Source organism: Orbicella franksi, chromosome 15 (assembly GCF_964199315.1).
Source record: "Orbicella franksi chromosome 15, jaOrbFran1.1, whole genome shotgun sequence".
NCBI lineage: Eukaryota > Metazoa > Cnidaria > Anthozoa > Scleractinia > Merulinidae > Orbicella > Orbicella franksi.
Window position 1 is genome coordinate 3,471,272 of NC_138159.1, and position 27,222 is coordinate 3,498,493.

The 27,222-nt window shown below is 39.6% G+C and overlaps 1 protein-coding gene across 6 annotated transcripts in view; it reads right to left on the reverse strand.

Annotated features, from left to right (window-relative positions):
* LOC145470535 (obscurin-like) overlaps positions 1-27,222 on the reverse strand; it is a 123,757-nt gene that overhangs the window by 84,062 nt on the left and 12,473 nt on the right. For 5 of the 6 annotated variants that reach the window (XM_081454339.1, XM_081454340.1, XM_081454338.1 and 2 more), the window contains exons 15-35: positions 25,408-25,530; positions 18,317-18,514; positions 12,937-13,290; positions 11,482-11,601; positions 10,697-10,888; positions 9,723-9,977; positions 9,363-9,485; positions 8,936-9,106; positions 8,192-8,365; positions 7,653-7,832; positions 7,145-7,267; positions 6,491-6,682; positions 5,614-5,940; positions 5,071-5,193; positions 4,562-4,753; positions 3,827-4,150; positions 2,651-3,483; positions 2,003-2,360; positions 838-935; positions 601-670; positions 232-321 (exon numbers count right to left, since the gene is read on the reverse strand). In XM_081454339.1, coding sequence (XP_081310465.1) covers positions 232-321; positions 601-670; positions 838-935; positions 2,003-2,360; positions 2,651-3,483; positions 3,827-4,150; positions 4,562-4,753; positions 5,071-5,193; positions 5,614-5,940; positions 6,491-6,682; positions 7,145-7,267; positions 7,653-7,832; positions 8,192-8,365; positions 8,936-9,106; positions 9,363-9,485; positions 9,723-9,977; positions 10,697-10,888; positions 11,482-11,601; positions 12,937-13,290; positions 18,317-18,514; positions 25,408-25,530 — 4,620 coding nt within the window. Of the gene's footprint in view, positions 1-231; positions 322-600; positions 671-837; positions 936-2,002; positions 2,361-2,650; positions 3,484-3,826; positions 4,151-4,561; positions 4,754-5,070; positions 5,194-5,613; positions 5,941-6,490; positions 6,683-7,144; positions 7,268-7,652; positions 7,833-8,191; positions 8,366-8,935; positions 9,107-9,362; positions 9,486-9,722; positions 9,978-10,696; positions 10,889-11,481; positions 11,602-12,936; positions 13,291-18,316; positions 18,515-21,623; positions 25,017-25,407; positions 25,531-27,222 lie in introns of those variants that run through there. The other variant, XM_081454342.1, reaches the window with a different exon arrangement.

Sequence of the window (27,222 nt, forward strand, 5' to 3'; positions counted from 1 at the left end):
GTAAAACGCGAACCTATCAACCACGCCATGTACATTACATGTGCAGAGTCTCTACCAGGCAAGAAATAATATTTTAAGGAAGTCTTAATTATCTCCAGTTTCCATCCTTCTGGTTAAATCTGGAATTCTCATATGATGGCAAATCCAGACATAATACACAACCAACCAAGTGTATGGTTTTAGTTTAAACGTGGAATGGTAACAAAACTACTGTAATACTTCCAAACCCACCTCGAAGAAGTCTTTTGGTTGAGATTCTAAAAAGCTGTCTGAGTCCCCTTTTCCATCACAGAAGGTTATATATCTGTCAAGCTCATGTTCCTTTAAATACAGAAATGCATTTATCAGAGAAGGCTCTTTTCATACAAGATCTATACAAAAGTGTAATGAATGACTTCGAAAAGCTCTAACTCTGGACTACACATCTAACATGCAATGAACAGTTTGAATTTGTTAAGACAAACCACGACGGCATTTTAACATAGTGGTTTGTCACCAGCAACGGATCTAAAAATATAGGGAAAATTTTTTCTCTGTGACATACCTGTAAACTGACAAACCCGACATTTTACTCTTCAATAAACTTAAGAGCGAACATACCCTTTTCTTGAAGACCCTGCCAACTTCTGAAGGATTTCCTTTACACTTAGCCAGCTCCTCACAAAAGATCCTGCAAATAACCAAATACACATCCGTCATGATATCCACAATTCGAAGAACAAGATATTCTACCAACTGTTTGAAACTAACAGCCACAAAATAAATAAATCAAGTCTTGTCTTTGAGGCGACGTTAGTTTCAACAGTTGCACAATTAACGCAGATGGGATTAACTTACACTTTGTGGAAGAAGAAGATGTCCTCTGAATTGATGAAGATGGTGTCTTTATTGTCAGCCACCTCAGGTGGAGCTTTGGGTAGCTGATAGATATAATCCTGCGAGATATACATGGAAATATATGGGTCTCAATCTATGCTCTCATAGGAGAATCTTTGTTTACAACATTTGCCTCATTAGCATAAGTAATACAGTTTCTGATGGAGCCACAAAAACATTAGTTCTGAATATTGAAAGGGTACAGCACGATTAACTGTCCCAAGGAATTTGAGCCTGATCTATTGAATGCTTTTGTACGATGCGGGTTTAAAAACTCACGTTTTTACAAAGAATATATGAGCTCATTAGCGCTTTTGCCACCTAGAAATTTTGCAGTTTTTGAAAGCGAATTTCTCCTCGAATATTACCCCCAAAAGAGCCAAATTACTAAGTTTCACAAGCTCCTTAGCTGTTTGTAGTCAATTTGTGTCTAGGTGATGCCTTCTCTGTGCAAAGTCGTATGTTGATGAGAAAAAATGTAAACAATGACGTCAGCAAAGATCGCTCTATAAAGGCATTATATAAACAATCGGTCCTTTTTCCAAAGCATCAACCCCTTCATCTCTGTAAATACAAGAAGAAAGGGTATGAGAATAGAACCTGCTCAGAATGAGGGGGAAAATGTCCTGAAATAGAAGGCATTAAGGTCATTCCCCAGTACTGCATTGCGCATCCCTACTGCGCATAATTTCACGCGTGATTAGCGCGCGCGCATTAAAAAATGGCGGCTTTTTCTTTACAGCTGGACCTCACCATCGAGGTAAATCGTCATTTTCTCGCAAACGAGTATGGTGACCTACTATTTTTTTTCCTGTTGTTTTGAATTGAGTAATAAATTTCTCTGTGTTAAATATATATGGACCAATTCTCAGTGTAGAACAAAAAGCAATCGTCGGAAACGTGAATTTAGCAAGCAATCGTGACTACAATCACGGTGCTATTATAAGGATTTATATGGGTATAAACAAGGTGCTGTTGTTCCTAAACGAACATGGGGACCCCTCATTTTTATTTCAAAATTTAAGTTCCTATAATATAAACAATCAATACGCAAAGTTTCACAAAAATCTCGGTGCAGGTTCTATTTCAGTGGAATGACCTTAATTTCAATAATCCAACTCCATACCTCAGCAAGGGATCTCAGGTCATCCACATATTTTTCTTCACTTTCAATCAACTTATCAGTGATGGCATTCATCTTTTGCAGCTCAGCTTCTTTGTCCAAGTCAGGGGCTTCCCCATTCATATAAGGATATGGGAGTGTTAGTTCCACTGCATCAAAGTTGAAGTCCTTGGGTGTGGTCATGAGGTGCACCTCAGACTCGACCCTAGGTTGATCTTCATCAGCTGGGTGGCCATTTGGTAGCTGACTTGAATCAACGCATGGGGCAGACCCCCTTCGTGGGGTCCCTGGTGGTGTGAAGATCAGAACTGAACCAGCATGTTGTGGAATGAGAAGCTCAACATGTTTTGGGGGTTGCATTCTAGAGTAAGAGAATAAACAAATTAATTGTAAAGCATTAAGAATTTCAAGCTATAGCTGTTACGCTGGCCAGAAATCTCACGCAACGTTAGTAGACGTTTTCTCAAAATATACTTTTGTTGCCAGTTTGCAAAATTGTTATCTCGGCTTGTCTCGTCTCGTTCAGTTCCGTTCTGTATCGAATAAAAAGTGTTTACGTGTAAACCAAGGCTATTTACGTTGTGGAAGGAGAGAGACAGTCGCTAAATTTCCATTGAAACAAAAATAAACCTGGAGGGTTGAAGTACTTACTGTCTACGACTACTAGCAACAGAATCTTCAATCCTCCTACAGATGTTTTCATTTGCTCTTTTCATGTCTCCTTCAACTCTGTCAATCTCTTCAGGGCTGGTGTTGTCCAAGGTATCAGGAGCACTCTCAACAGTTTTCTTGGACCGCACATTGACATTTAGATTCTCAGAAGGTGGCAGAGCACCAAAAACATAGAGATTTGACGTCATTTCGGGTTTTTCTGGAACTAGCATCTCCACTTCAGTTCTTGTCTCTTGTTTGATGCTTGTTGTGGTTTCTCTTGTTGTTGTCTTCCACACTCTTTTCCTTATGAGTTGCAGCTGATCCGACGAGGATGGTGGTGCTGTTTCCGTGTGAAGGGCTGTTTCAACTTCAATGTCTTTGCTGACGAAGGGTCCAAGCGAAGTCACTGTGACATCTTTCTTCACCACTTCTGCACCCCATGGAGACAAAGCCATTTGATTAGGTTCTCGCTTAGTATCTTCACTGATGTGAACCAGTATCTCATGCTCTGGGATCTCAGCTGGTTTCACAGCCTTGCCTCCCTCGAACCAACCCTGGATCTCTGACTTGATGATGGGCTCAATCTTCTGTTCAGCTTCTACGCTCACTGGTGCATCTGACCTCACTCGCACTGACACCTGTGGACGCTTGGCTGGTCCAACTTCCTCAAGTACATCCCGATCACCAGGTCTCTTGCTGCCTAGAACCCCATCAATGAATGATGACAAGACATTCACTCGCACTGGCTTCTCATAATCTGCTGAGATGGGAGTGGATTCCAGAAGTTCTTTCTCATAGGCCTCTACACTTTCAGCTGTTACTTCTTCCGCCTGATAAAAATCAATGAAATGAAGTTAATCTGTACGTCAGCTGTACTCTACAAAATGACAAAAGGATAAATGCTAGAACTGTACATTTACACGTACAGTTTGACGAGTGAGATTTTGACTTGCGCTACATATTAAATAATGATTCAAAATACAATTTACAGTACTATATAAATGCCAAGAAACCCAGCAGGAACCGAGGATGACTAATTTCGACGATAGTCAACAACTTGAACACACGGGGTTCATGTTGACCTTTGCTTTAAGTTTGGTTCGAAAATCATTTTGCTAACCCAAATCTTTTTGCCAACCCATACAGGTTAGAAGAAGTAACCTGTTACTGTACCTTGGGAGGTAGTCCTCTCTGCTTTCTCTCCCTAAGTCTCTCTGCTAAGCGGAATAGGTCATTATCCATGAGATCAAATTTGGTGGTAATCTCATTCTGTTTAGACATGAGATCTTTGGCTCTGGAGCGAGGTTCATCCATCGTGAGCTTGGCGGAGAGTTCAGCCAATTTTTTTAGCCGTGCCTCTTGCTTGTTGAGGCCTGGCTTGACAAAGCCTTCTAACATGTCAAGAAGCTCTATGACTTCTTCCTCTGTTTTGCATCTTTTTGCTCCATCTCGCGTGGTTTTCAAGAAGTGCTCACTGTCACTGATCCAAACTGATGCCTACCAAAGAGAAAATAAGATTTCAAGAAGTTCAGCTACATAAAATACATACAAGATGGCTTCCTAGGATGATAGCAGATAGGGATTAATTGCACCTGCCAAGATTCCTCTGGGAGTGGGTATAAAAACTGAGCTGGTTAACCAGAGGATTAATCAACCTGATTAATCAACCTGGACCTGACATTAACTGATTAACAGACAGGCCTGGGTTGTTCTAAACATGGATAACACTATCCACCGTAGAAATCACTATCCAGTGTATAACGTGGTCTGCTTTGTTAACACTTATCCACTGGATAGCAGCGATTAATCAGTGGAGAGCGTTATCCAGCCTTCAAACAACTGGGGCCAGAAGGACAGATGGAAGGATGGATGGAGCAACTGACTATCATTTTTGTCTTGGTAACAAACCTGTTCGTAAAGTTGGTGATATTCTATTGATGCCTCCAGCATGGCTCTGTGATCCTCCATCCTGGACAAAAATCTCTGCCAGCGGACTTCCATTGCAGACACTTGTCGCATAATGGCAGGTGCATCATGGTGATTCAACTGTCTCAACTTTTCTGCTTCCTCTACCAGTCTGCCAACTTCTACATCAGCAGGCTGACAAACAATTTAAATTATAACATTGTAATCCAAGTGATTACGTATCGTGGAATGATTTGGAGCGATTTTCAACTGAGAGTTGAAAGTAATCAGGCAACTACCTTGGTTTTGGTTTTGGTTTTGGTTTTGGTTTTAGCACAGTTTGAGATTTGCTGAGTAGTCTAATTGGTACAAAGTAACTGGTTTGGTTTAGGTTTTACGATACTCAATTAAAAACTACTCTAAAAAAATTATAATCGCAGTGAAAGTCCTCATTTTTGATTCAGTTTGGCTAATTTATAAACAATAAGAAAGCGTGACCTTCAAAGCCCTACCTTCACAGATTCCAGAAATGAATCAGAGTCTTGCAGTAGAGTAACAGCGTCAAGTAAAGTGACACCAAACTTCCGGTTGAGAGCAAGTAGCTCTCGAGTGTGCTCCTCGATAGTCAGGTTGACCTGTTAGCATATAATTTATACTTAGTGTGGAACTGGATATAAAACCAGACATATTACACAAACAGTATTTTAAAAGTAAATTTTCTTGGGTACTGGCAAACTTTTCGGGTTGTAAATACTATGAAATGCCTGATTGTTTGTGGTACCCTGAGGATTTGGCGAAGGTGGTAATGCCAAAATGTTGGTCATATATTTTGACTTGTACAGACCTGAAATATGCCTTTTTCATACATTTGTGGGGCATCCTAGCAAGAGTTATGCAGAGTGAGATAAGTGGCACTTAAGCCGGAAGGAGTATCGATCCTACTAGTTGCTTCATGTGGTACAGAAGCTGACATGAGGTCCGGCTGTATAGGTCACCTATGTGTACATGTACATGTCTAATCACTACATTCACTTAATAAGTCTTTCAGAACATACCGTACTGATGGCTTGTTCAAATTCACATAGTCGCACACTTTCAAGCAGCTTGTCTTTATGATGCTCCCACAGAGTTCTCCATTCATCATGCCTTCCTTCTGACCTCTCAAGGAAACCCTTGATTTCATCGCGCGACACAGAGACTGCAGCTGAGGTGGCAGCTCGACTCAAGACATCTTGTGCACTAACGGTGGTGAAGTTGTAAAGGTCTTGAACTGTCTGGTAGTTGGCAAGATGATCCTGAAGGAGAAGCTGTGCGTTGTTTATGTCTCTTGGAAGAGGCTGTTTTCGTATTCCATATGTCATGTCATCCATCATTTGAAGGAGCTGGAGAGAAAAATTTAGTGAAGATTAGAGCTACACAGTCTTCACATCTTGAAAAGGTTAACCTAAATTTTTCAAGTTCATCATTTGCAATCAGAGTCAATGATCTTCATCCTTGAACATCCTTGCTTCTCTATGGTTTTTCTATCTTTAGTAAAATATTTTTAGGTTTCCTTCAATTTAAAGGTAATTTCGTATATGGCCAAAATAACCAAAAATACCATGACTAAGCTCCTTTAGCCTATAATTTCAGTAGGGTTTTGACTGACATTACCCACTCACTACCAAAATCACCACAGTTCAAAATTGAAAAGTATTGAAATGAAAACAGTACCTGACAAAACAACCATCAAATAACTTTCAATCCAATGGTCACACAGTAGGGCCTTCAACACTAATGAATCCCATCATAATAAACAGCTCATTTACTAATTATTATGTACCATCTGATACTGGAACAGGTCTGACCTCAAATTATGGCAAGTGCTTTCAAAATATCAATACCAAATGTGTGCTGTAAAACCACATGTGTAACAAGGAATGAGTAACTCACTTTTTCTACACTAGTGTAAAATGTTGCCGACATGGACAGAAGCACCTCATAATCTGCCAGGAGTGTCTTGAACCTCTGATATGCTATTTGTAATTCATCTGTGATTACTCTGATTGCTGCCTTGTAACTACCCTCTGCCTCTGAGAGCTCCTCTGCTGCACGGAGATGAGATTGAACATCTTCATCTGTGCGCTGAAGGATAAAAGCAAGTGACGACTTCTGTTATTACAATGATTTTTGCAGTCAACAGAAATGGCTGACTGAAACGAAATAAGTGAAACTGCTTTTCTCACACACCTCTGGGGCTTGGGTATAAGTAATGTGATCTATGAGGCAGGCAATTGTTTCTGTTGCATCTGCCATTGCTGTCTTTCCCACCCACCCACCTGAAGATTTTAAGTTTCTGTACAATACCAGTATAGTGTACAAGCCTTGCATGATTTATGTTATTTGCAGTCTTAAGCAGAATGCTACTTGTATTAGCTTTGATTTTGCAATAAAGGCCAGCCAGCAGCAGTCAGCTTGGCATGGCTACCAATGGTGTGTGAGAAAGGGGGGTTAATAATTTCAGACGTTCCTGATGTCAACAACAGATTCTCTACCACTGATTTCAAGTGCAATCCATTTAACACAGGTCAGATTTTTCCAGCTTACCCTTGCAGCATCTTTGAACCTTAGCAGTTTGCCTTCAAGCTCTCTCGGATCAGCTGGAAGGGAACTGTAGTCAACTTTGACTGGGAAAAAAGCATCACTTTGTTCTTTGACCCACAAGATGACCTAGTGTAATAGAAGAAATAAAAGAACAATGACTTAGCAAAGGAAATTCTTAGGTTTGATAAGTACATACATTGACTGCGTATCTGTCAATTAGTCAGCGTTACTGACAGTCAGTCAGTGAGTCACTCACTCAATGGGTCAAAGAGTCAGTCAATCAAGCAGACATTTATGCACCAGTCAGAGTACACATTTGCCTATAGTCTCTCTGTCTGTCTGTCTGTATGTCAGTCACCTGTCAGTCAACTAGCCAGTCGTTCATTTATCAATAGTTATAAATACAGTACAGGGCTCTGCAGATATGGATTTAGGAAGCCATACATCAATAACAGCAATTTAGAAGTATATTTGAATGCACATACTAGAAACATTTTAATTGATGACTTACCTCTCTAGTATCCTTTTCAAACTGTACAAACTCAGCACTCAGTTGTCTGTTCTTGTTCAGTTGTTCTTCTCTTAGAGTCCACAGCTGACCAAGTTTGTGGACCCTGGCTTCCAGAGTGGCCAGGAACGTCTGTATGCATTCAGCAGCTGCCCCCCTGTCCAAATGTTCCTCTCTGGTCTCCTAACAAGGAACACAGTTGTGGCTTAAAAAACACTACTATACATAAAACGATCAATCTGTATTATCACAAATATTTTGTTAGATTAGACAACAACCTTGCTCAATTTTTATCTGCATCAATGACTACATGTATTCTTATTAGCAGTTCGACAGAGGACAAAGGGTGGGAAGGAAAAAATTGAAAAGCAGAAAAGGAAACAATGGGTCATCTTAAGAACAAACTAGAGAGACACAACTCTAAATCAAAGCAAACCAATGCTGAGCATAAAGCTAACTTCTACAATGGTTGACTGGTCAACAACCTGCATTGTAGCCTCTTGGAACCCTTTGTTGTTAACTTAGTATCAGATGTCACCTACTTTTCGCAGTTCATCTAGAAGAGCTTGTGACTCCTTCTGCATTTGCCCAGATGCAGAAAGAATAGCATCCTGCAGCTGTTCCTGCCGAGCAAGCATTGCTGGTGATGCATCCACGTTCTCCTTTGGTTCATCACTTGTCAGCTGACTGGAGAGCTCTTCCAATTTGCTGAAAAGCTGTTGAAAAACCAATGAGTAGATGAGGCAACTACATGTAGGATTGTCTGCTTTTCTTCGAACTGGACACCTTATTGAAAACCATCCATTCAAATCTTTCTAAGTTAATTCTGACAAGCAGCTACAGAAGTGCATCAACCAGCAAGTTGATGGCTGTCTTAAATACACAAATAAACTATATATAAATTACAAGATTTAGAGAGGAAGCCATATCAGCCTCACATGGTTTTCACGTAATAGCTCTATCCTGGTTGAATAAGAATTTGGAGATGTTGGTTTTGTAGACGGAGGAAAATCGGAGAACCTGGAAACAAACCCTCGGAGCAAGGCGAGAACCAACAACAAACTTAACCTACATAGGGCACCGGGCCGGAATCAAACCCCAGCCTTATTGGTGGGAGGCAGGCACCCTCATCACTGCACCATCCCTGCTCACCCATCCCTGTCTTTCCTTCTATGACTCATTGAATCAATTAGCAATGTACAGTATACACAATTATAGACCAACTGTACACCTTTCTAGAATTCCTCTTTCCTAACTATAACCAGTCTTGCTAGAAATGCACCTACCAGTTGTCTATGTCGATGGAAATCAAAGTACATTTTCCCCAACTTCAGCCTGTAGTCAAGTCGAGCAGTGAACCTGTTCCAAAGATCCTGCATGTCTTGCACCTTAGCAATGTCTGTCTTTGACCGTGCATTTGATACATCAACAGCTTTGGCTATTTTGTCCTCAAGTGCCTACAGATGAATAGCAAAGATATGATCAAGCATAATTGTAGAAGACCAGGTTGAAGAATTCTCAAGAGAGGTGCAACTCTTCTTTTTGGTGGGAAAGTGTATTATATGGAGACTGAACAGGATCACCATGCCATGTTCTTAAGCAAGTCCCCTTTCTTTTCATGTTTACATCTACCCTAACCCCCCCACCCCCGCCCCCCAAAGAAAAAATTGTACTAGTTTATAAATTATTGGCTTCACAAATTTAATATCTCACCTGTCTATCTGAATCAAGTTCCTGGTGTGAATACAAGAAATCCTGTGATGTTTTAACAGAATCGCCCATCACAGTATTGTGATCAAGAAAGTCTTCACCAACATTCTTTACCCATCCACAGAGCTGTATCAGAAAAAGAACAGTGTCAGCCTTGAAGCTCTGATCAACACAATAAAAAGAAAATATTTAAACCTCTTCCCATCCTACGCTAGAAAAAAAACAATCCTTACTTCCTATTGCCATAAATTTCTTTCAGTGATAGAGTACATCTGAGAATTGGGTACTTCATCAAGATAATAACTATCCTCTAAAGCTGAACCGATGTTGTAAGGAGAAGTTACATTTTGATCAGACTCTTACATCTTCCAACTCCTTCTCAGAAGGATCAGGTTCCACATTGACGAGCATTGCTGTGCTGCGTTCTTGCAGTTCTTCATACATTCTTACTATCACTGGTTGGTGTTTACCGTCTGCCAGTTTCTCTTGTAGCATCTTGCCATCTCGAAGCTGTGCTGCAGATGCTGCATTGATTGCACCATAGAGCTCCTTTTGATCTTCCACTGTGAGTTTCTCTTCAGTGATTTTGTCTCCAATTTCATCAAGCTTACTCAGAGCCTTAAAGTAAAGAAATCAAGGGTTTACACATCAACACAAACATTTTCACTATCCTTACGTCAAATATCAGATGCTTGTTTCTACAGGTACCTTTGGCTGGGTTTTAAAATTACACATTCTTCTTAATGATTGTAATATATGTCTTTGCCATTATTTCTGAAAAGCTACAGTACTTCAAGTTACAGTCAAGACCAAGGGAACACTTACAACCAGGGCCTGTTCTGTTATACACATACACATGTAGGAGATTGCAAAAAATTTACCATTTTACCAGGACCAAACCTGTCTTTACTAATGACAAATAAAAGTTTTACAAACTTTGTGTGTGTAACTAAACAAAGATGTTGGGCCTTGGAGCACTAGTAGCTAACAATTAAACACACAAAAACAGAACTCTTGTGCATGTAAAATTTCATATTAAGTAATTTCCGTGATTTTCAACCTGTGTGAACATTTGCCTGATTCGTCGATAGTACCATATAAAGGTATTACAGTCAAGCCTCTTGTCATGGACACTTCATAATTTACAGACACCTCTATAACACACACATCCCCTTATTATGGACAGTTGACTGGGTCCCAACGAAACCTGATTTCATATAATCTCTACCTCTATAATATGTCTACCTCCCTTATACAGAGACTTAGCTCTGCCTATTTTGTGTTGGTACTAGAAAGGTTTGACCTTACAGTATTATCAAAGTTAAATAGTCACTTACTCTGCAGTTGTTTTTGTAAAAGGCTATTGTCTCCAGCAATAGTTTCCTTCTATCCTCCACACGTTGTTTGAACAACTGCAAATTTGTCTGTAGTTGGGTAATTTTTTGCTGTGTGTCCTGCATGTCGCACAAGTTGCCGTTCACAAGCTTTTCTGTTTCTCGTGCAAGTCTCTGTCCAGCCTCCTCCTTTTCCTGAAGATAAAAAAAGAAGAAAGAAAAGCTCAAACCAATATGGCACCTATGATGTATCACTAAATTTTTTAATGTGCAATTAACACAAGCATATTTCAGTGAAAGTTTTGTCTTGGGCAGATGCTAAGCAGTGGCCCTTCAATAAATGTATGTACATGTACTAATTATATCACATATGCTCTACAGTGTATGTACCTCCTATCTATATACATGTTGTAAAAATGTAAATTACATCTACCAGAATGTTATGTTGTTGAGTTACGTCATTATTTTCTTTTGACCCGAGGTGTAACAAATCTCATGAAAGCGCTTGCAAACCCTAATCATAATCAAACATGGCTGCAGTGCTCAAAGGAACTAACAGTTCTTGTCTTTTTTCATGGGACCAGCAGAAGGCGGGATACACTTTGGGGTAGTGAAAAAGAGGTACATATCTGTGTTGTGCTACATAAGGTTTTGGCAACACCTAGGAAATAGTAGATTAGAATTCTCTCAGACATCTAAAGGTACATGACCCAAGGTCAGAGTGAAGAGTACAAAGGACTGATTGGAACACCTTCAGTTAAGTCACTGGAGAAGAAAAACCTGAATACCTGTGCTGCTTCCTCAAATTTGGAGTGTTCATCAAGTAGGACTTGTGTCGATGCTGCAGAATCTCCATATTCTTGGTAGCTAAGATAATCCTCAGCTTCTTCATTCAGCCATTTTGTGATCTGTTACAAGAAACAGTATTGAACTGACTTGTTACCGTAACAAAATTATGATCTTCTGACCATCCTGAATGGAAAGTGTCTTTTTAAATATAGTTAAATGAAATTTAACATAGTTAATGACTAGGAGCTAGTCTGGTCAGTAGCGTTTTTGCAGGCGGTTGTTAGTATTTTGGCCGTCTGTTAACATTTGTTTAGCGTTTGGTGCATTCTGTAGCGTTTGATATAGTTGTTAGTGTTTTGGCCATCTGTTTGCATTTGTTTAGCGTTTGGTGCATTCTGTATCGTTTGATATAGTTCAATAGAATTTGACATAGTTTATGACCAGAAGTTAGTCTGGTCAGTAGCATTTTTTGTAGACGTTTGATAGTGTTTTGGCCATCTGTTAGCATTTGTTTAGCGTTTGGTGCATTCTGTAGCATTTGCAGCGGTCATATGGTCGTGAGAGCCCTGGGGCTGACATCATCCAGCGGTATTTTTGGTTAGTACGTGCATCGTCGTCCCATGTGCTTGCAGTGTGTTCGCTGCTCTGTTAGTGTGGCATTGTGGATTGAATTACAGTTTAGCGGTTCGCGGCATTCCCTCCCTATTCCCCCCCCCCCCCCCCCTTCTTTTCAGCATTTTTTTTTTCCACTGAGCCATCTGGCTTGAGTGTGACGGGTGCATGTAGGGGGCCTGGCGCAGGGGGCTTGTGGCTCGTTGCTGGTTGGGAAGGCCAGTCGGGTGTTCTAGTGCCTTGGGGATGTGACTGCAGTTGTAGCCCCCAGGCCTCGTAGGCACCTTCCCTGCACTAGCAACTTGGGCATTAAGTGAGGATTAAGTAGCTCACAGCTGTCAAGTAATTGTATTGATTTTGGTATAAAAGTGTGCATCTTTGTAAATTTTATCAGTTCAATGTGTAATAAATAAAAGATATTACATCGCCATGCAGAGATACAAAATTTCTCTTCGAGTGTTGAAAAATACTTCACTAGTGAGCACAGCATACGAGTGAAGTCTTTTTTTAACACAAGGAGAGAAATTTCGTATCTCCAAGTGCCAGTGCAATGTTCTATTCATTATATACACACCAAGGAAATACCAAACAATTTCACTTTTGCTGCGAAAGCCATGATATATTATGTAACCATAGCACTGGTGATCTTTTCGCATAAGAAGATAACATGTTATTTTCACGTGTGAAGATACCATGATTTCACGTGAAAGATCACTTGGTATTTCATTGGTGTTTATAAAATGAACTTAGTTCCTCTTACTGAGTTGTTTTGAGTTAGGAAAACAACAAATTGACAAAATGAGTTCATAGTGATGTAACAAGGTCACAAATGGATAATTCACCTTTTGTATTTCCTCATCAATCTTGCATCTCTTAATACACTGCTCCAGAACCTTTTTCCTTTCTTTCCACTGTTCATCAAGTTGTTGCCGTCGATGATGCAGTGCTTCTAGAATACGCTCAACACTATAACATGCTGCTTTTGTGGCGTGGCTATTGTTTATGTCAGCATGTGCACTGGCCTCGCGTAATTTGTCCAGTAGCGCTTGTCCTTTGGCTAAAGTCTGCATCGATAATTCTAACACACTTTTCCTTAGCTCCTGATGTTGATGAAGTAATGATGATGATGACGTCACATCTTCCGCTAAGAGAACACGACTGACTTCATCTTGCGTTGCATCAATTTTGCCAGAGAACTGTACAGAAACAAATAAAAATCAAAATGATATTTCCAATTCTTATGAAATAAGTCAAGATCAAAGTCATCAAAATAATGGCTAATGACAAAATGACTTGGAATAATCATGCAGGGTTCATAACACTCCTGACCAATTAATTAAATAATTCATAATGAGTACCTTCCACATCTCCCCTTCTGCAATCAGCTTAAAGTTTTGGTTTCTACACTTCCGCAAGATATTTTAGAGTGGATAATACAAATTTTAAAAGGCAATGGGCTGATGCCATCACATATTACTAACTGGTATCTCTAGAGGAGAAGTAGAAGATGGAATTTTGCAGTCAACAGAGCCATAAATAATATTATTTAAAGACTTCTTTGTTTGTAACTCAGTTGACCCATCATCCCATCCCACTACTGGTCTTAAGTATTAGCTAATCCATAAGATACTTGGTGTCACATTTCCCATCACAATAATGTGGATATACGCAGATTATCCCTCAATGGGTCAAAGATCATTATCTAACAACATTGCAAACTGACTTGTACAGTTCTGTACTAGTAAACAAAGCTAATCATTTCCATAGTTCAACAATAACAAATAAATGCATAAACTATGACAGAAAGCAGTTTATTTTTACTAAAAAACAACCCACAGTCTAGAACAAAGTGCAGTGATAAACGGCTCCTTAATATGATTATAAAGTAGAGTATGTGTGGAACATATGCATAGGAGTGATAATCGATGCAAATCAAGGCCAGCAATGTCCAAAAGATAGAGATGTACTATAAAGTGCTACATGATATCAAATCTCACTTCAACACTTTTATAACATGTACCTACTGTGCATAGGAAGTAATACCATCATGCAAGAAGTCATGGAAAGTGTTAACGATAATGTAGGTATATACAGTAGAAGAAGTCAATACCATAATGATGTGACATAACTGTACAATATCAAATCCGACATTAACACTTATATTACCAGGCGTTCTTCATGGCCAAGGCCAAAAAAACAAAAAATTGTCAAAGGTCATAAAAACACCGCACATGACCATGTACTCTGTAAGTATTGAAAAACTTTTAAATTAATAAGAGTACAAATAATTTTGATTGACTTTAGAAAGAATCAGGAAGTTATTGCTTTTAATAGCATACAATAGTACATGTAGGTGTCACAGTTAGACAGTGTTCTGTTAAAGAGACAGATCAAGCATAAAAAATCCAGCAAGTTATGTTATCTGACTCACTTAGGAATAACAGTACACATATGATGATTTGGCAAGCACATCTATTGACCTGATGGAATTTGTTATTGACATCATAACTTATCTGACTAGGACACTTGTTAGACCTTTACTGAGTCCCTTCTTAGTTTGACTATCTGTCAAAAAACTACTGACATTAAAACAGGAACTTTTTTGATATAAGAAAGGAAATGTTTACTGAGCGATTTACAGTATAAAGACAAATCAGTTCTATTTCTGTAACTACATGCAAGTAGGTGATCAGGGATTTCCATTCTTCTTCTTAAAGGAAACTTTGATAGACATTTACTCAAATTAAAGAAAAAAAGGAAAACAACAGTGCAGTTGGAACAAATAATCCACCATGATTTTGTTTATTTTTTGGTCTGACCTTTAAGCCAATTATTTATTAATAAAAAAAGTGTTATATTGCATAGACTTGAAAATAACATCCACCAATACCTGCGGTGAAACACACATTCCATACTAATTGGAGTATTATCCATATTAATCTAAAAGTATTCATCTACATTTTATCATTCCATCTATATACACAGTTATTTTCATTCTAATTACAGTGGAATCCCAAATTCTCAAACCCTCAGTTTTTCGAGCCTCTTGATAACTCAAACCAAAAGTTGTTTCCCCTCCTCAGTCAAACGCTGTAATTTTACCCGATTTCTCTAACCATCCGATTTTTCAACCCAATTTTTGTATCCCTTGGAGGTAAGAAAAATCGCGATTCCACTGTATTCCATAATTTAGAATCTTGTTTAGAGGCATTTAACCTTCAATCAACATGATAAAAGGGTATTTTTAGCTACATATTGAGTAATTAAAATTCTTCTAAGGACTGTTCAAGAATAATAGACTAGTATACCTTAACAATATTAACAACATAAAGCAAGTACCTTTACATAATTGATTGCACCACTTAATTCAGAACGCTTAAAGCATCTTCATATGTTTAGCAAACTTCACTGATTATAACACATTCAGCACATTCAAAGTAACAGCTTACACATATGCTACAATGTAAAACATGAATAAAATTTAGGCTTTTTACTTTCATTTGGCACAAGATCAACAGCAATTTGAACCAAAACAAACACCAAAAATATCTCAATAGAAGATACCTTCAAAAGGCAGACTATGAGGGCCACCTGGATCACATGAAACAAAATTTAACACTTGCAGCTATCATTTACATGTGTGCACTGATTTAACTTTTTGGAAATGAAAAAAAAATTCTTGTAACTAACTCACTAAAATACTTAAGAGCAGATGGAAATACTCATGTGTAAACAATTTAAACATTGTTCTTGGTCTGGTATCATAAAACAATTTTAACACATAGATTAAGTACTGATCTTGGAAAAAAAATTTCTGCTTCTACACACACTTAATGCATGCCAACAAACAGATTGAACAAATCAGTGAGATTATTATACAACATTTGGGCAAAATGGCATTCATTACTGTAGCTGAGAGAACATCTTGAAGGATACAACTTTTATAAAGATATACCGAGTGCATGGCTTTAGAGAGATTACAAGATTTGTTTTTGGACAATTACTAAATAAGCTTGTTAAAACTAATGAATACTCACAGTCCATACTGTGTGTCAATGTTGTAAAGAGAAGATGCAAAGGGTTTTGCCTTACAAAGAACAGATTAGACCACCAGAACTTGGGTTGAATTTACAAAATACAACAAACTTCTCTTTCCCATAAAAGGTATCGTAAAAAATAAATCCTACAATAATTGCTATTTACTTTGCATTCCATGGATTTTTCAGGGCAATCTTTTTCTTAAGAGGTCAAGCCTTGTTAGGACCTTTCCTTTTGCATATAATTATCATGATTAAACTCCTATTGCATGACTGACTGAATAAATATATTTCTTGGTACCTCATGGCCTCAAACCTGAAACAGTTATACTGCATTTGGAAAGAATAAACAAGCAATCAAGTACCTTTGATAACAGATTTAGTCCATTAACAGGGATAAGACTTCACATCAAATTTCAAATTGTATTAGACCAATGTCATCTTTAATTTTTCATTTGATACCATTTGTTCCAGACTACTTGTTCAGTAACCATTTATGTGAACCATTGAATTCAATTTACATCCAAATATAGTACACTGGGTGCCACTTAGTGTCACATTTAAGTCCTACATAACAAGCAAAAAGAAGATGGTGCCAAGATTTGGTGCTTCACGCCCCTACATTTGGTAACCATTGAAATTCATCAATTAGAACATCTTCGGGAATCTTCGGCAATGTTTGGAAGTCATCAGAACATCTTCAGTAATGTTGGGGAGTCGTCAGATTTGTTTCACAAATTTGGTAATGTGGATACAAAAATCACACGCATTTGATTTACAAAAAGTTGGCAGGTACATGTATAATCTTTTCCACAACCATTTAAACCCAGACAAGTATAAGATTCTACTTATAGTACTCAACATCCTGCTAAAAACCAGATTTGCAACTGTCAATGTCACAGAACTGACATCAAGTTAAATAGATTTAACTAAATATGTTTCCCTTATCTGAGCTAAGCACAGCTGCAACAAGCTCCAGGAATGTGGGTCAGTGAAAATGTTTGCACCACAGAGCTGGAAAGGCTACATATCCCAAAATAACTCTCAAGAAGCTTCATGTATGCCAATTTTACCGAACCCTTTGTCCTTAATCGCTGATAACAGATAATATATAATGCAACCTTTGACCTTCTGCCGTTAACAGGATGTCAAGCCGGATGCCACACAAAACTTTGGTAACAATGAGTCCCCTTGTCCCCAGGGGAGTTACATAATGATATTGGGACAGGAAATCCAGAAAGGAAGATTTGGTGGCATTTGCAAGCACTTAATCTCAATTCATGTAAATTCATACTTGTAAAATCAACACTGTTTTAAAATTAACATCACTATCATCATCATTATCATTATCACAGTGCTTTGGACATGGCCACTATCTATCACTGTGTACATGTAATTTCAGGGAAATACCCATACCCACTACAATGTCATTGGAAATTCTGAGAGTGGATGGTGGGAGCTTTGCAGGGAGTTGTTTGAAGTTAAACTGTAATTTCCAGGGGGAGTCAATGATTCACTGCAACAAAACCTTCTGCAAAAGGGGTATGGCCATTTTCTAGAACAGCACACCGCCAGTGTAATGGATGCCTGAATGTAGAGGGGGGGAATTCCTGGCCAGTTTGTAAAGCTTGCCATTAATATGGGAGCACTATTTTATCTGCGGGCATCTGCGTGTAGACCACAGTGAAGGACTGTCAAGGTCAAGGATCCACCCACAATTACGTGGGCAGGTTTAACACACAAAATGGCAAAATAACAATAAACCATTTTGCAATAATAAGACATGAGTCAGTAAGCCAGCCTAAATAGCACCGGAGTTAACCTAAATAATTATGACTGGCTTGACAATGGTTTGTTCTCAATAATAGTAGCAGGAGTTTCATTAAGGGCCAGGCACCAGGCAAACTGACCGGCTGTGAGGACAATTTTCCCTACCTGGTATGACCATCTAGTGGAAAGTTTTTCTTATAAAGAAATTCAGTCCAAATATTTTTGCCCGCTTGTGAAAACCAGTTGCCCTCCTACTGAAAACATCAGTGAAACCCCTGATTGTAAGGGTAACCCTTACAAGCACGCATATCCAACATTGACTGTTACTTGCAGTGTCATTTGGACATTTCATGTTTTCAACATGACGCAGTCACACTTATGCAGGAACATTCGTTTACATCAAATTTTATCATACCTCTTCTACACTGTGATGAAAAGCTACAGAAGTATCGAGAAGTATTCTCCTTCCCTCTAACTGTACATTGAGGTCATTCCACGCCTCCTCTAGAGAATCTGCCATCCTTCCATAAGGCTGCCTTCCTTCTTCTTCTGTTGAAGTTACATGAAGTGACTTGATTATCTGAATGAGCTCAGCAACTTCTTTTTCTTTGTCCTAAAAACAGATAATTCAATAGCGACATTCACTCCCAAATAAAAAGCGATCAGAAAAGAACATGCAAAACTCTGTTATAGTATTTCATTTCAAGTGAATGCATTCCAGATGATACACAAAAATTACATGGAACTTCATTAAAAAGATGTTTCAAATAAAAGAAAATGCAAAACAGTACTTGTTTAAGTTAGAAAAATGCTATTAGATGTTTAAGACTGAGGAAGATTTAGAAGAATTATGAACGTCTAGTTTGCATGTAGAGTTAACTGGAGTGAAGTTTGACCCCTTCCCTCTTGCTTTACCAACTGGGGAAGGGGGGGGGGGGCTTTCCTCTTGCTTTACGTCATTCTCCTAGATTTACTACTAATCAGGTAAACTGGAAGAACAACCTTGACAAATTGAAGGACCAAGGGAGTGGAAAAGCTGTTCTAGTTAATGCACATTTGCCATAAATAAATAACAAAAACTAAGTTACAATATTCAGAGAAGAAGCCACATCTGCCTTAGTTGGTTTTCATGCAGGTCCTCTATCCTGGTCGAATAATTGGAATTTGGACATGTTAGTTTTTGTGGATGGTGGAAAAAGGGAAAACCTGGAGAAAAACCGTCAGGGCAAGGTGAGAACCAACAGTACATTCAACCCACATGCGGCATCGGGCTGGAATCAAACCCTCGCCACACTGGTGAGAGGAGAGCACTCTCACCACTGCACCATCTCTGCTCCCAATACCATGGTTCTGTTCTATGCATTTTACTGATGTTATAATCTTGGTGGGCTGAAAAATGTCATTCATTATACCAGGTACATTAGAAAGATGGTTGTCATTGTTTGGGGCTCCACTGTATTGTTTCTTCTGTTCCAAGTAAAAGTTTCTTGAATTGTCAACTGATTACTCATAAGACACATAAGACTTCACCCTAACAACATCAACAGGGATAGTGGAATTGAAATTCCTGAAGCATGGATACCCACGATCAAGAAACACAACAACAGGAGAACGGTACAACAGCGGACCACTGGGGGAACAGCTACTCGCCGGAATAATGGAACAATAGGAGGATCGAAATGCACCAATCACAGCCGACCTTTGTGATATAAATGATACCGTGCAATCAGTCGACCTTATCGCCTGAAGAAGACTAGCAGTAAGCAGTCGAAACGTCGCGATCTACATCTCAAGTGACTACATCGTGAGACAAACGATAATACACTTTATTATTGCATCTACCACGATGAATAACAACCTTTTCCTCGACATTGATTACTCATATTTCACCGACTAATTCACCGTCTTTATAAATGATCCATAAACTGTGATATAACTACCACAAAATTCCAGTTTTCATAATTCTACTACTCCACAATTTTCTATGTTCAACTATAACCATTTTAATTTTACAGAACTTAAAGCCCTACAAGTAAACCAAATGACTTAATTGTGACAACGGAAATACACAAACAAACTTATTATATTCAATGATTCTAATAAAAGAAGAATGTTGCAAAGTCATTAAAATATCACAATAATCTTAAGTACCACTTGAAGGCAATATGAGCTCCCTTGAGCATGTTTTGGAGCATGCTTGCTGAAAGTGACTTGAATTGTGATGTGATAGTCACAAACACCTGTTACATTTTTATTTCAAATTTTACTTTTTTCCCCTCAATGGATAGAGAGTGAAATGGTAAATTCCAAGTTCTAATTTTACAGTGTGGAAAAATGAAACTCTGATAATATCTAACCAAAGCGATTAATATTTGAAACGTTTCTGAATACCCACACACAAAAAAAATTCATGTTAATTTTGAAAGTTCTGCAATAATCTCCCATGTCCCTCTTCAATTAAGGCTTGTTTCCTTCTTGTTATAGATATTTAGGTGATATTTCACGTGACCTTTTGACCTTCCCAACCGCAACAGACAAGTCCTGAAAATCCATTGACGAGATTTCAGGCGTATGGCGAAAGCGCTTTGTTTACACACAGTGTGGAACTTCCCGAAATACACAACTCATCGTCGGTGTCAGATATTAAATATATTATTTAAACGGAGCGAGCCGCAGTAAAATTATGAATGTTTACGTCCTGGCGAAAGTTTTGCACACGTAGACAAGGTTAACATCGAACAAGCAGACATTTACATGTGAGAGGTTTCAATTAATCCCATCAAAAAAGTTTTTAAACACCAAACACATACAATGATATCGCGACGACATCAGCCCGGCTAAAAGCAAAGCGTTTCTTTAAAATTTCTATCGCGTGGTTGGAGCGAAATATCTTAAAACGCCCCAAAGTTACAATGAAATAAACTTGCTTTAAAGCCTCTCTATCGCTCGTGTTAATTTCGCTTTGTTAATTCAATGAAATTAACATAAAACCAAATCGTTCGAACGAGAAAGCTAATTAGGTGAAAGTTCAGTACTCTCGCTTTGCTACTGTGCTCGCGATCACCTTTCGCGTTACAATTCGCACGAAAAACATCACCATTTTAATCCATTATCAACATAGTAGCGTGCGCTGTTTAAACGAATTTTTCCAATCCCTCTGGGAGAAAGCAGTACTTTCAGTCTGTGACTACATGACTAAGTGCCTTGATTGTAAAAGGACTAAAAGAATTAATGCATGCCGTTTATAAACACTGACAATTTTGCGCAACTTAAACTTCTAGTACAGAAGGTAAATTACTCACAACGATCGCTTATCGAGAATATTTCGAAACTGAGCTACAGAAACAAATCGAATTTCTCTCCAGTTGCGTTCGACTTAAAACATTTCAGTGGTTGTGTACAAATTAATCAATTAATATTTATCCACCACAACAATAATGCATTGCTCTTTTGCTAGCATGAATTCGCGCACTCTTAAACATCTTTTGCAGGCATTCACGGCTACGTGGTCATCAAGATAAGAGATGGAAAGACACGGAATCGAACGCACGATCCAGCGCAATGGAACGCTTGATCGAACGAACAGAAACCAACAATGTTACTTCGAGTTTGGCATCTAATGAAGAGCAATCGTGACCCTGTGATGGTCTCCCCTTCATCAGCATGCTGCACTCAAATGGCTTCGTTGAATTTAAACAACAAAATCCCTTTGATCAACTCACCTTCTGGACGAACTTTCAAGCAAAGGATCCGAGTAAAACACAGATGTTTTAAACGGATGTTGAGATATTCAGCCTAAATCCCAGATCGACAGTCAAAAGGCTGATTACTTATGCAAACTTTAAACGCCGCAAAATACCGACACACTTGAAGCCAACCAAATTCCAAGGCGCCCTCCACGCCCCAGTGACTAAATGCTTTTCATTCTTGCGGCAAATGTTTACCTTCAATCAGTCGCAGCTCACTTTTTGTGGGTTCGCTTGTAAGACGAACAGACTTAAATTACATGTCTGCGCAAATCAGACGATTGAAAAGCAACTACTGTGACACTTTAGAGACAAAATTAAACCTTTTGAACACGTGGCGACTCGCGATATGACACTAAGAAACTCGCATATAAAATATTTACAAAGCTAGTTTTAATATACTCCTTATATGACAATAAACAATGCCTGTAGCCTTTAAAGGATATGGCGTGCCATGATTTTCAGGCAAGGAAAAATATCATTTTGTCACAAATTTTTAGTCGCAAGAGTAATCCATAAAAGTTTTGCCGTTTCGAACAAAGGGCAAACTTGAACAAACGCCAGCACATACGATACACACACAAAATTCCAACAATGTAGATTGTCACGGTTCTCAGTAGTTTGTTACATTTTTCTTGGAATCGGCGAGCGCACTTCTCGGAATTTTGTATTCGTGTATACCGCGGGACTATCGAAATATCCAGTCTTTTATAAACCAGAGTTACGTTTTCTTAGATACACACCCTCTTTCACACTGATTCTTTCCGGTTAGACCATCACACCCATTTTGCGAATAAATTAGCTTTTTGGCACAACCCCACGGGGGAGGGGTGAAAGAACGGTGGAACCAAGCTTTGAACCCAGAAAATTCTCGGCGATCGTATCTATATTTTTATTGTCATTTGATGAAATGCAAGCTTTGTCACAAGGGATTTCATTAATCATCACTACTTTTATCACTTGCAAAGGTGTCAAAACTGTTAACCTTGAATTGAGAAAGGTGGCTCCGCAGATAACTCACTAATAAATGTGCCTTCCTTTCGCCCCGTAAAAAACCAAGGTTAAGGTAGCGTCCACACAAGGCCGGAGTATTGTTTTAACGGCTCGTGTGCTTGAGCCGGGCAAGACCATCAAGGTAGCGTGTGGCACGCGCGAGTTTGTAGGTGAGTCAGCGTCTTATAAGATTAAGGAACTGTCTTCACCACGCCGGAGAAATTTGAAAACACAGCTTTATTTCTCCTGTTGGGTCTACCGTCCACACTAATCTGTCACGAAAACGGAGCTTTTCGAAAAAACGCGCTCCAATCCGGAGGAATTTGAAAACGCCGGCCTTTCGTTTAAGTGTGGACGGAAAACACTTTCAAAACGGAGCTTTTCGAAAATAATGGCGTCGCGATTATCATATGATTTCCCTCTCCGAGTTTTTCGCGAACACAAATCCAACATGACCGGTGATTGTTCCGTTTTTTAATTCCTCTGGTGTGATAAGTGTGGACGAAAAACATTTGATGCGTTTTCAGAGTGAAACTTCCGTTTTCAAATTCCTCTGGTGTAGTGTGGGAGAGCAAGACGAACGTAGTCACTCAAAAAGGATAGATTTATTTTGTTGATCGCGCGATTCAAAAGCAGCTGCTGTCCCGGCCTGGGACGGGTTGTTCGAAAGCCGGTTTATGCTGGACTAACAGTGAACCGAGGCAGAATTATTAATTTTTCTGGTGTATTATGTAGTATATTGTACAGTTTGAGATTACTAACTCTCAAAACTGAAGGACAGCCAATGAAACTCAGAAGGCGAGCAAACCGGAAGACAGACATGCGAGGAGTCTTTCCTCCTCTGCCGCGACACGCGAGAATCCCGCGTGGACTCGGATATCTTCTTGAGCTTAATTATTAATTAACCAGAACAAGGCAGATCGAGTTGAAGAGTCCTCGCTTACGTCTTAAACCCCTGTTGACATCTCCCCCGATAAAGCATCAAAACCATCAAGTCTGTACTCGAGATTTATGATACTTTACGTAAAACACAAGCAGCATGTAACTGCAATCAGTCTGCTGATATTTTTAACAGCGCTGACACAGGTAAGGTCAGAAATAATTCAACGTTATATATAAAAAAATAAAAAAATAAAAACACGGGAGAGCATTCCAGAAGTTGGGTGGGAGGGCATCTCGGTTCGGAGCACTCGAAAACGTAAACTATTACTATTTTCCTGACCAAAACAGTGCTGATTTATCTACGTTACTTGTCCCAGTCCCGTGACTATTCTCGAGCATTCATCCCAGTTTCTTCCAAAAATCGCGGATACATACTAACATCACGGGCATGATAATGAAGGGCGCGTAGAATTTCATGCAGATAGGGCCAAGTATCTCTCTCCCAACGAATTGCAAAATCATCCCCTCCCCCTCCCCGAAAAAAAAAAAACACAAAAAGATTCCGCAGTTGTCGCAAAGTGCAAACTAGTAGACAAAATACTGCATTGTTGTTTACATAAACCTGAGCTGACTACACGATCCAACATTATGTTGGAAATCTTTTAATATCATAGCACTGGCCCTGTGAAAGACTATGTCGTAAGTCGAAATATTGACATCACCTCGTTTTGCAGTATAGCCTACGTGCAGCCGTACCCACCCCCGAAGAAAAACGGCAGCGGGGTGGGAACTGCTATACGAAGGCTATTTGCGGTGGTAGGCTCGATTTATGCCGCTCTCTAGTGTCCGCACGGCGCGGGCTCCTTAACGGAACAGGGGCTGGTAATCGAGCCTAGCCTCCCAGCTACACACACGCTCATTGGGCTCGTCACGCAATCTTGTGGGGGAGAAAGATTGCGGGATGAGACTCCCCCACAAGATTGCGTGACGAGTCTCCCCCACAAGATTGCGTGACGAGTCCAAAGAGCGTCTGTCTCTGTGTAAGAGGCTGCGGTCAAACAGGACCAAACGATCAAATGTCGCTCTACACACGCAGTGTTGCGTGAAAATGCTTAATGAAGGTGCAGCAAGACGGTCACGCATGCTCACGCAACATGATTCAAGAAAAAAAAATCGATCGTGTGACTGAGTGTTAACGCTTGCGAACACTCAATAAAGCTCGCAACAAATCGAAACACACTCGTCTGAAGGTCGAGTCACCATCGATGGAAAGCAACTCTTTTATCACGCAGGAAAATGTCTTGGTCATTCCAGATATCATGTCACTAATGCGCGACAAGAGAATAAGAACACGACACAATTGTTTCACTTCTTTACTATACAAGTTTCTGTCTTGATGAGAAAGTAAAACCGTTTGATGAGGTTGGCATTTTGTGTTGTAATTGTACAATAACACGTGCATAACATGGCGAAAAGCGTCATTAGAAGATTCAAATGCTTCAGTACCTCGGCTAGCCTGTACCAGGCTCTCGGGCGTTTTCGATCGTCCCCACTGACCGAGAGCCTGGAACAGGCTATACCTCGTCCCTACAAACGAATCATGTGAGCTTAGAAAGCAAAATTTTTCAACTATTTCGGCATGAGGCGTGTTACTTCTTATGTTTTTTTTTTTTTTTTTTGCTAAGTCAAGTCAATTTTATTCAACTCACACCCGAGAGAGTAATGCGATCATGTCACTTTGTCGACCAAACAGGGAAGGACTATCCAACTGAATTCACGTGTTATGGAATGAAATCGCGACAAAGTAGTAATACGAGAAACATAAAGCGTGCGCGCCCTGATTGCTAACCAATCAGCGCACACATGCACATCACGTGCTACAAACCTTGAGCCTCGCTTCCAGTTCCTGGAGCTCAGAACTGAGCGCTTCAGCTTCCGCTAGGTTTTGGCCGATCACGTGTTTGTTCTCCTCTGTTTCATCCGTTTTGTCTTTCACCCACTGAAGAAGCTACAAAGTAACAGCAACAAAATAAGAAACTTTACACCAAACCCAGTGAAAACCAGTCACGTGCGGCCAGGCCAGTGCCAAACGTTCCTTTCAAGATAATTAAATTTCTGATATTTTGGGAGAACTCGAAAAAGCTGTGGAAACACTTGCATGGAGGCTCGAGGCCCCAATTCATTTCTCGTTCTCCCAAACTTCCACTCGTGTTTCCATCGCTCGATAGAAACACGGTACATGTTTTCTCTCTTAAATGTTACAATTGTTTTAAAGAGCACCGCTCTCAAGTGAGCGCCATCCATGAAAACGCGCCCCACAGGGATGACCGCAGCACTCAATTAAGTAAATACAGTATTCGTCGAGCAACTCCTTGAATAACAGTAAAACAGTCCAGTCTCTCTACCACGGACACAGCCGAAAAGTGTCTCAACTGACTGTCTGTCTGTCTGTCTGTCTGTCTATCTTAGAGAGGTGTCCGTCTTACAGGAAGCCGATATAATAACCTAGAATATCCGTTCAGGGAATAAATATCAAATTTAGTTCGTTTGTTGCAAGCTCTGCTCAAAACTGGAACAACACTAATAAAATAAGTGTTGCAGCCGCATTTAATTCTTTGTTATTTTTTCCGTTTGTACGCGCATTCTTTCCGTGATCATCGCATTCTTTTCGTTTATCTGGCTTTCACGTTAGCAATATTCTGTTAGGTTTTTTCGCATAATTTCTTTTTGTTCAGGCGCTTTTGCATGCGTTCTTCTAGTTTATTTGTGCATTTTCATCGCGACACTACAGTCATCTTGTTTCATTTACCGCCTTCCGCTTTCCTCTTTCGTGTTCCTAACCGTCCTTGTCATAGTTGTCCTAGTCATACAACGTTTCAATCTCTCGCTTTTCATCGCTTTCTTCGCTTTCATCGTTTATCACCGCACTCTATCGTTTGAATTGTACATTTCGTCATATCGATTAACGCACATGTAGGTGTTGAACGTTTGACTACAATAATACGAGAGTACGCTTATTTGTTCAATCACAAGTTACTGCGCCTTTCAATAACATGCGGACTCTTAAATTCACAGCTCAACCGACAAATGCGTTTTTCGCTACCGTCAATCAAATGTTTGGGGCTCCTCCCAGCTTCCGACTAGTGCCGAGCACAGTTTCGTTGTCTGAACTGTGCTCAACGATTTGATTACCGCGCGGTCGGTAGTAGTCGGAAGCTGGGAGGAGCCGCCGAGCATTTGATCGACGGTAGCGCAAAACGCATTTGTCGGTTGAGCTTTGAATTTTAGAGTCCGTATGTCATTGAAAGGCGCAGTAAGAGCATAAAGGAGTTCAGTCAAGGCATTTTGAGTTATTCTGGTCACGGACAAATTACCTTTAACGGGAAGGAAACCTGAAAATAATAGATTACTAAGGTAGAAAAACGCCAAAGAGATAATAATGAGCCATAAAGGAACAAGGATGGTTAAAGATGGAAAAGATTGACACGGATTGCAAACGACGAACTTGAAAAATGTAGGCTAAACTTTTTAAGATGCGAAACGGTGACGTAGCTCATTTAAGGTGGCCGAACACAGTTTTCAAGAGCCTATGCCTAATTCACCATTACTTTTAAGCTATTTATGCTTTGGCGCCCGTTTTTTGCAAGCGTCAAGGTTAACCACAGAAGGGTTTATTATCGCATTTTGGCTAAGGTGTGTG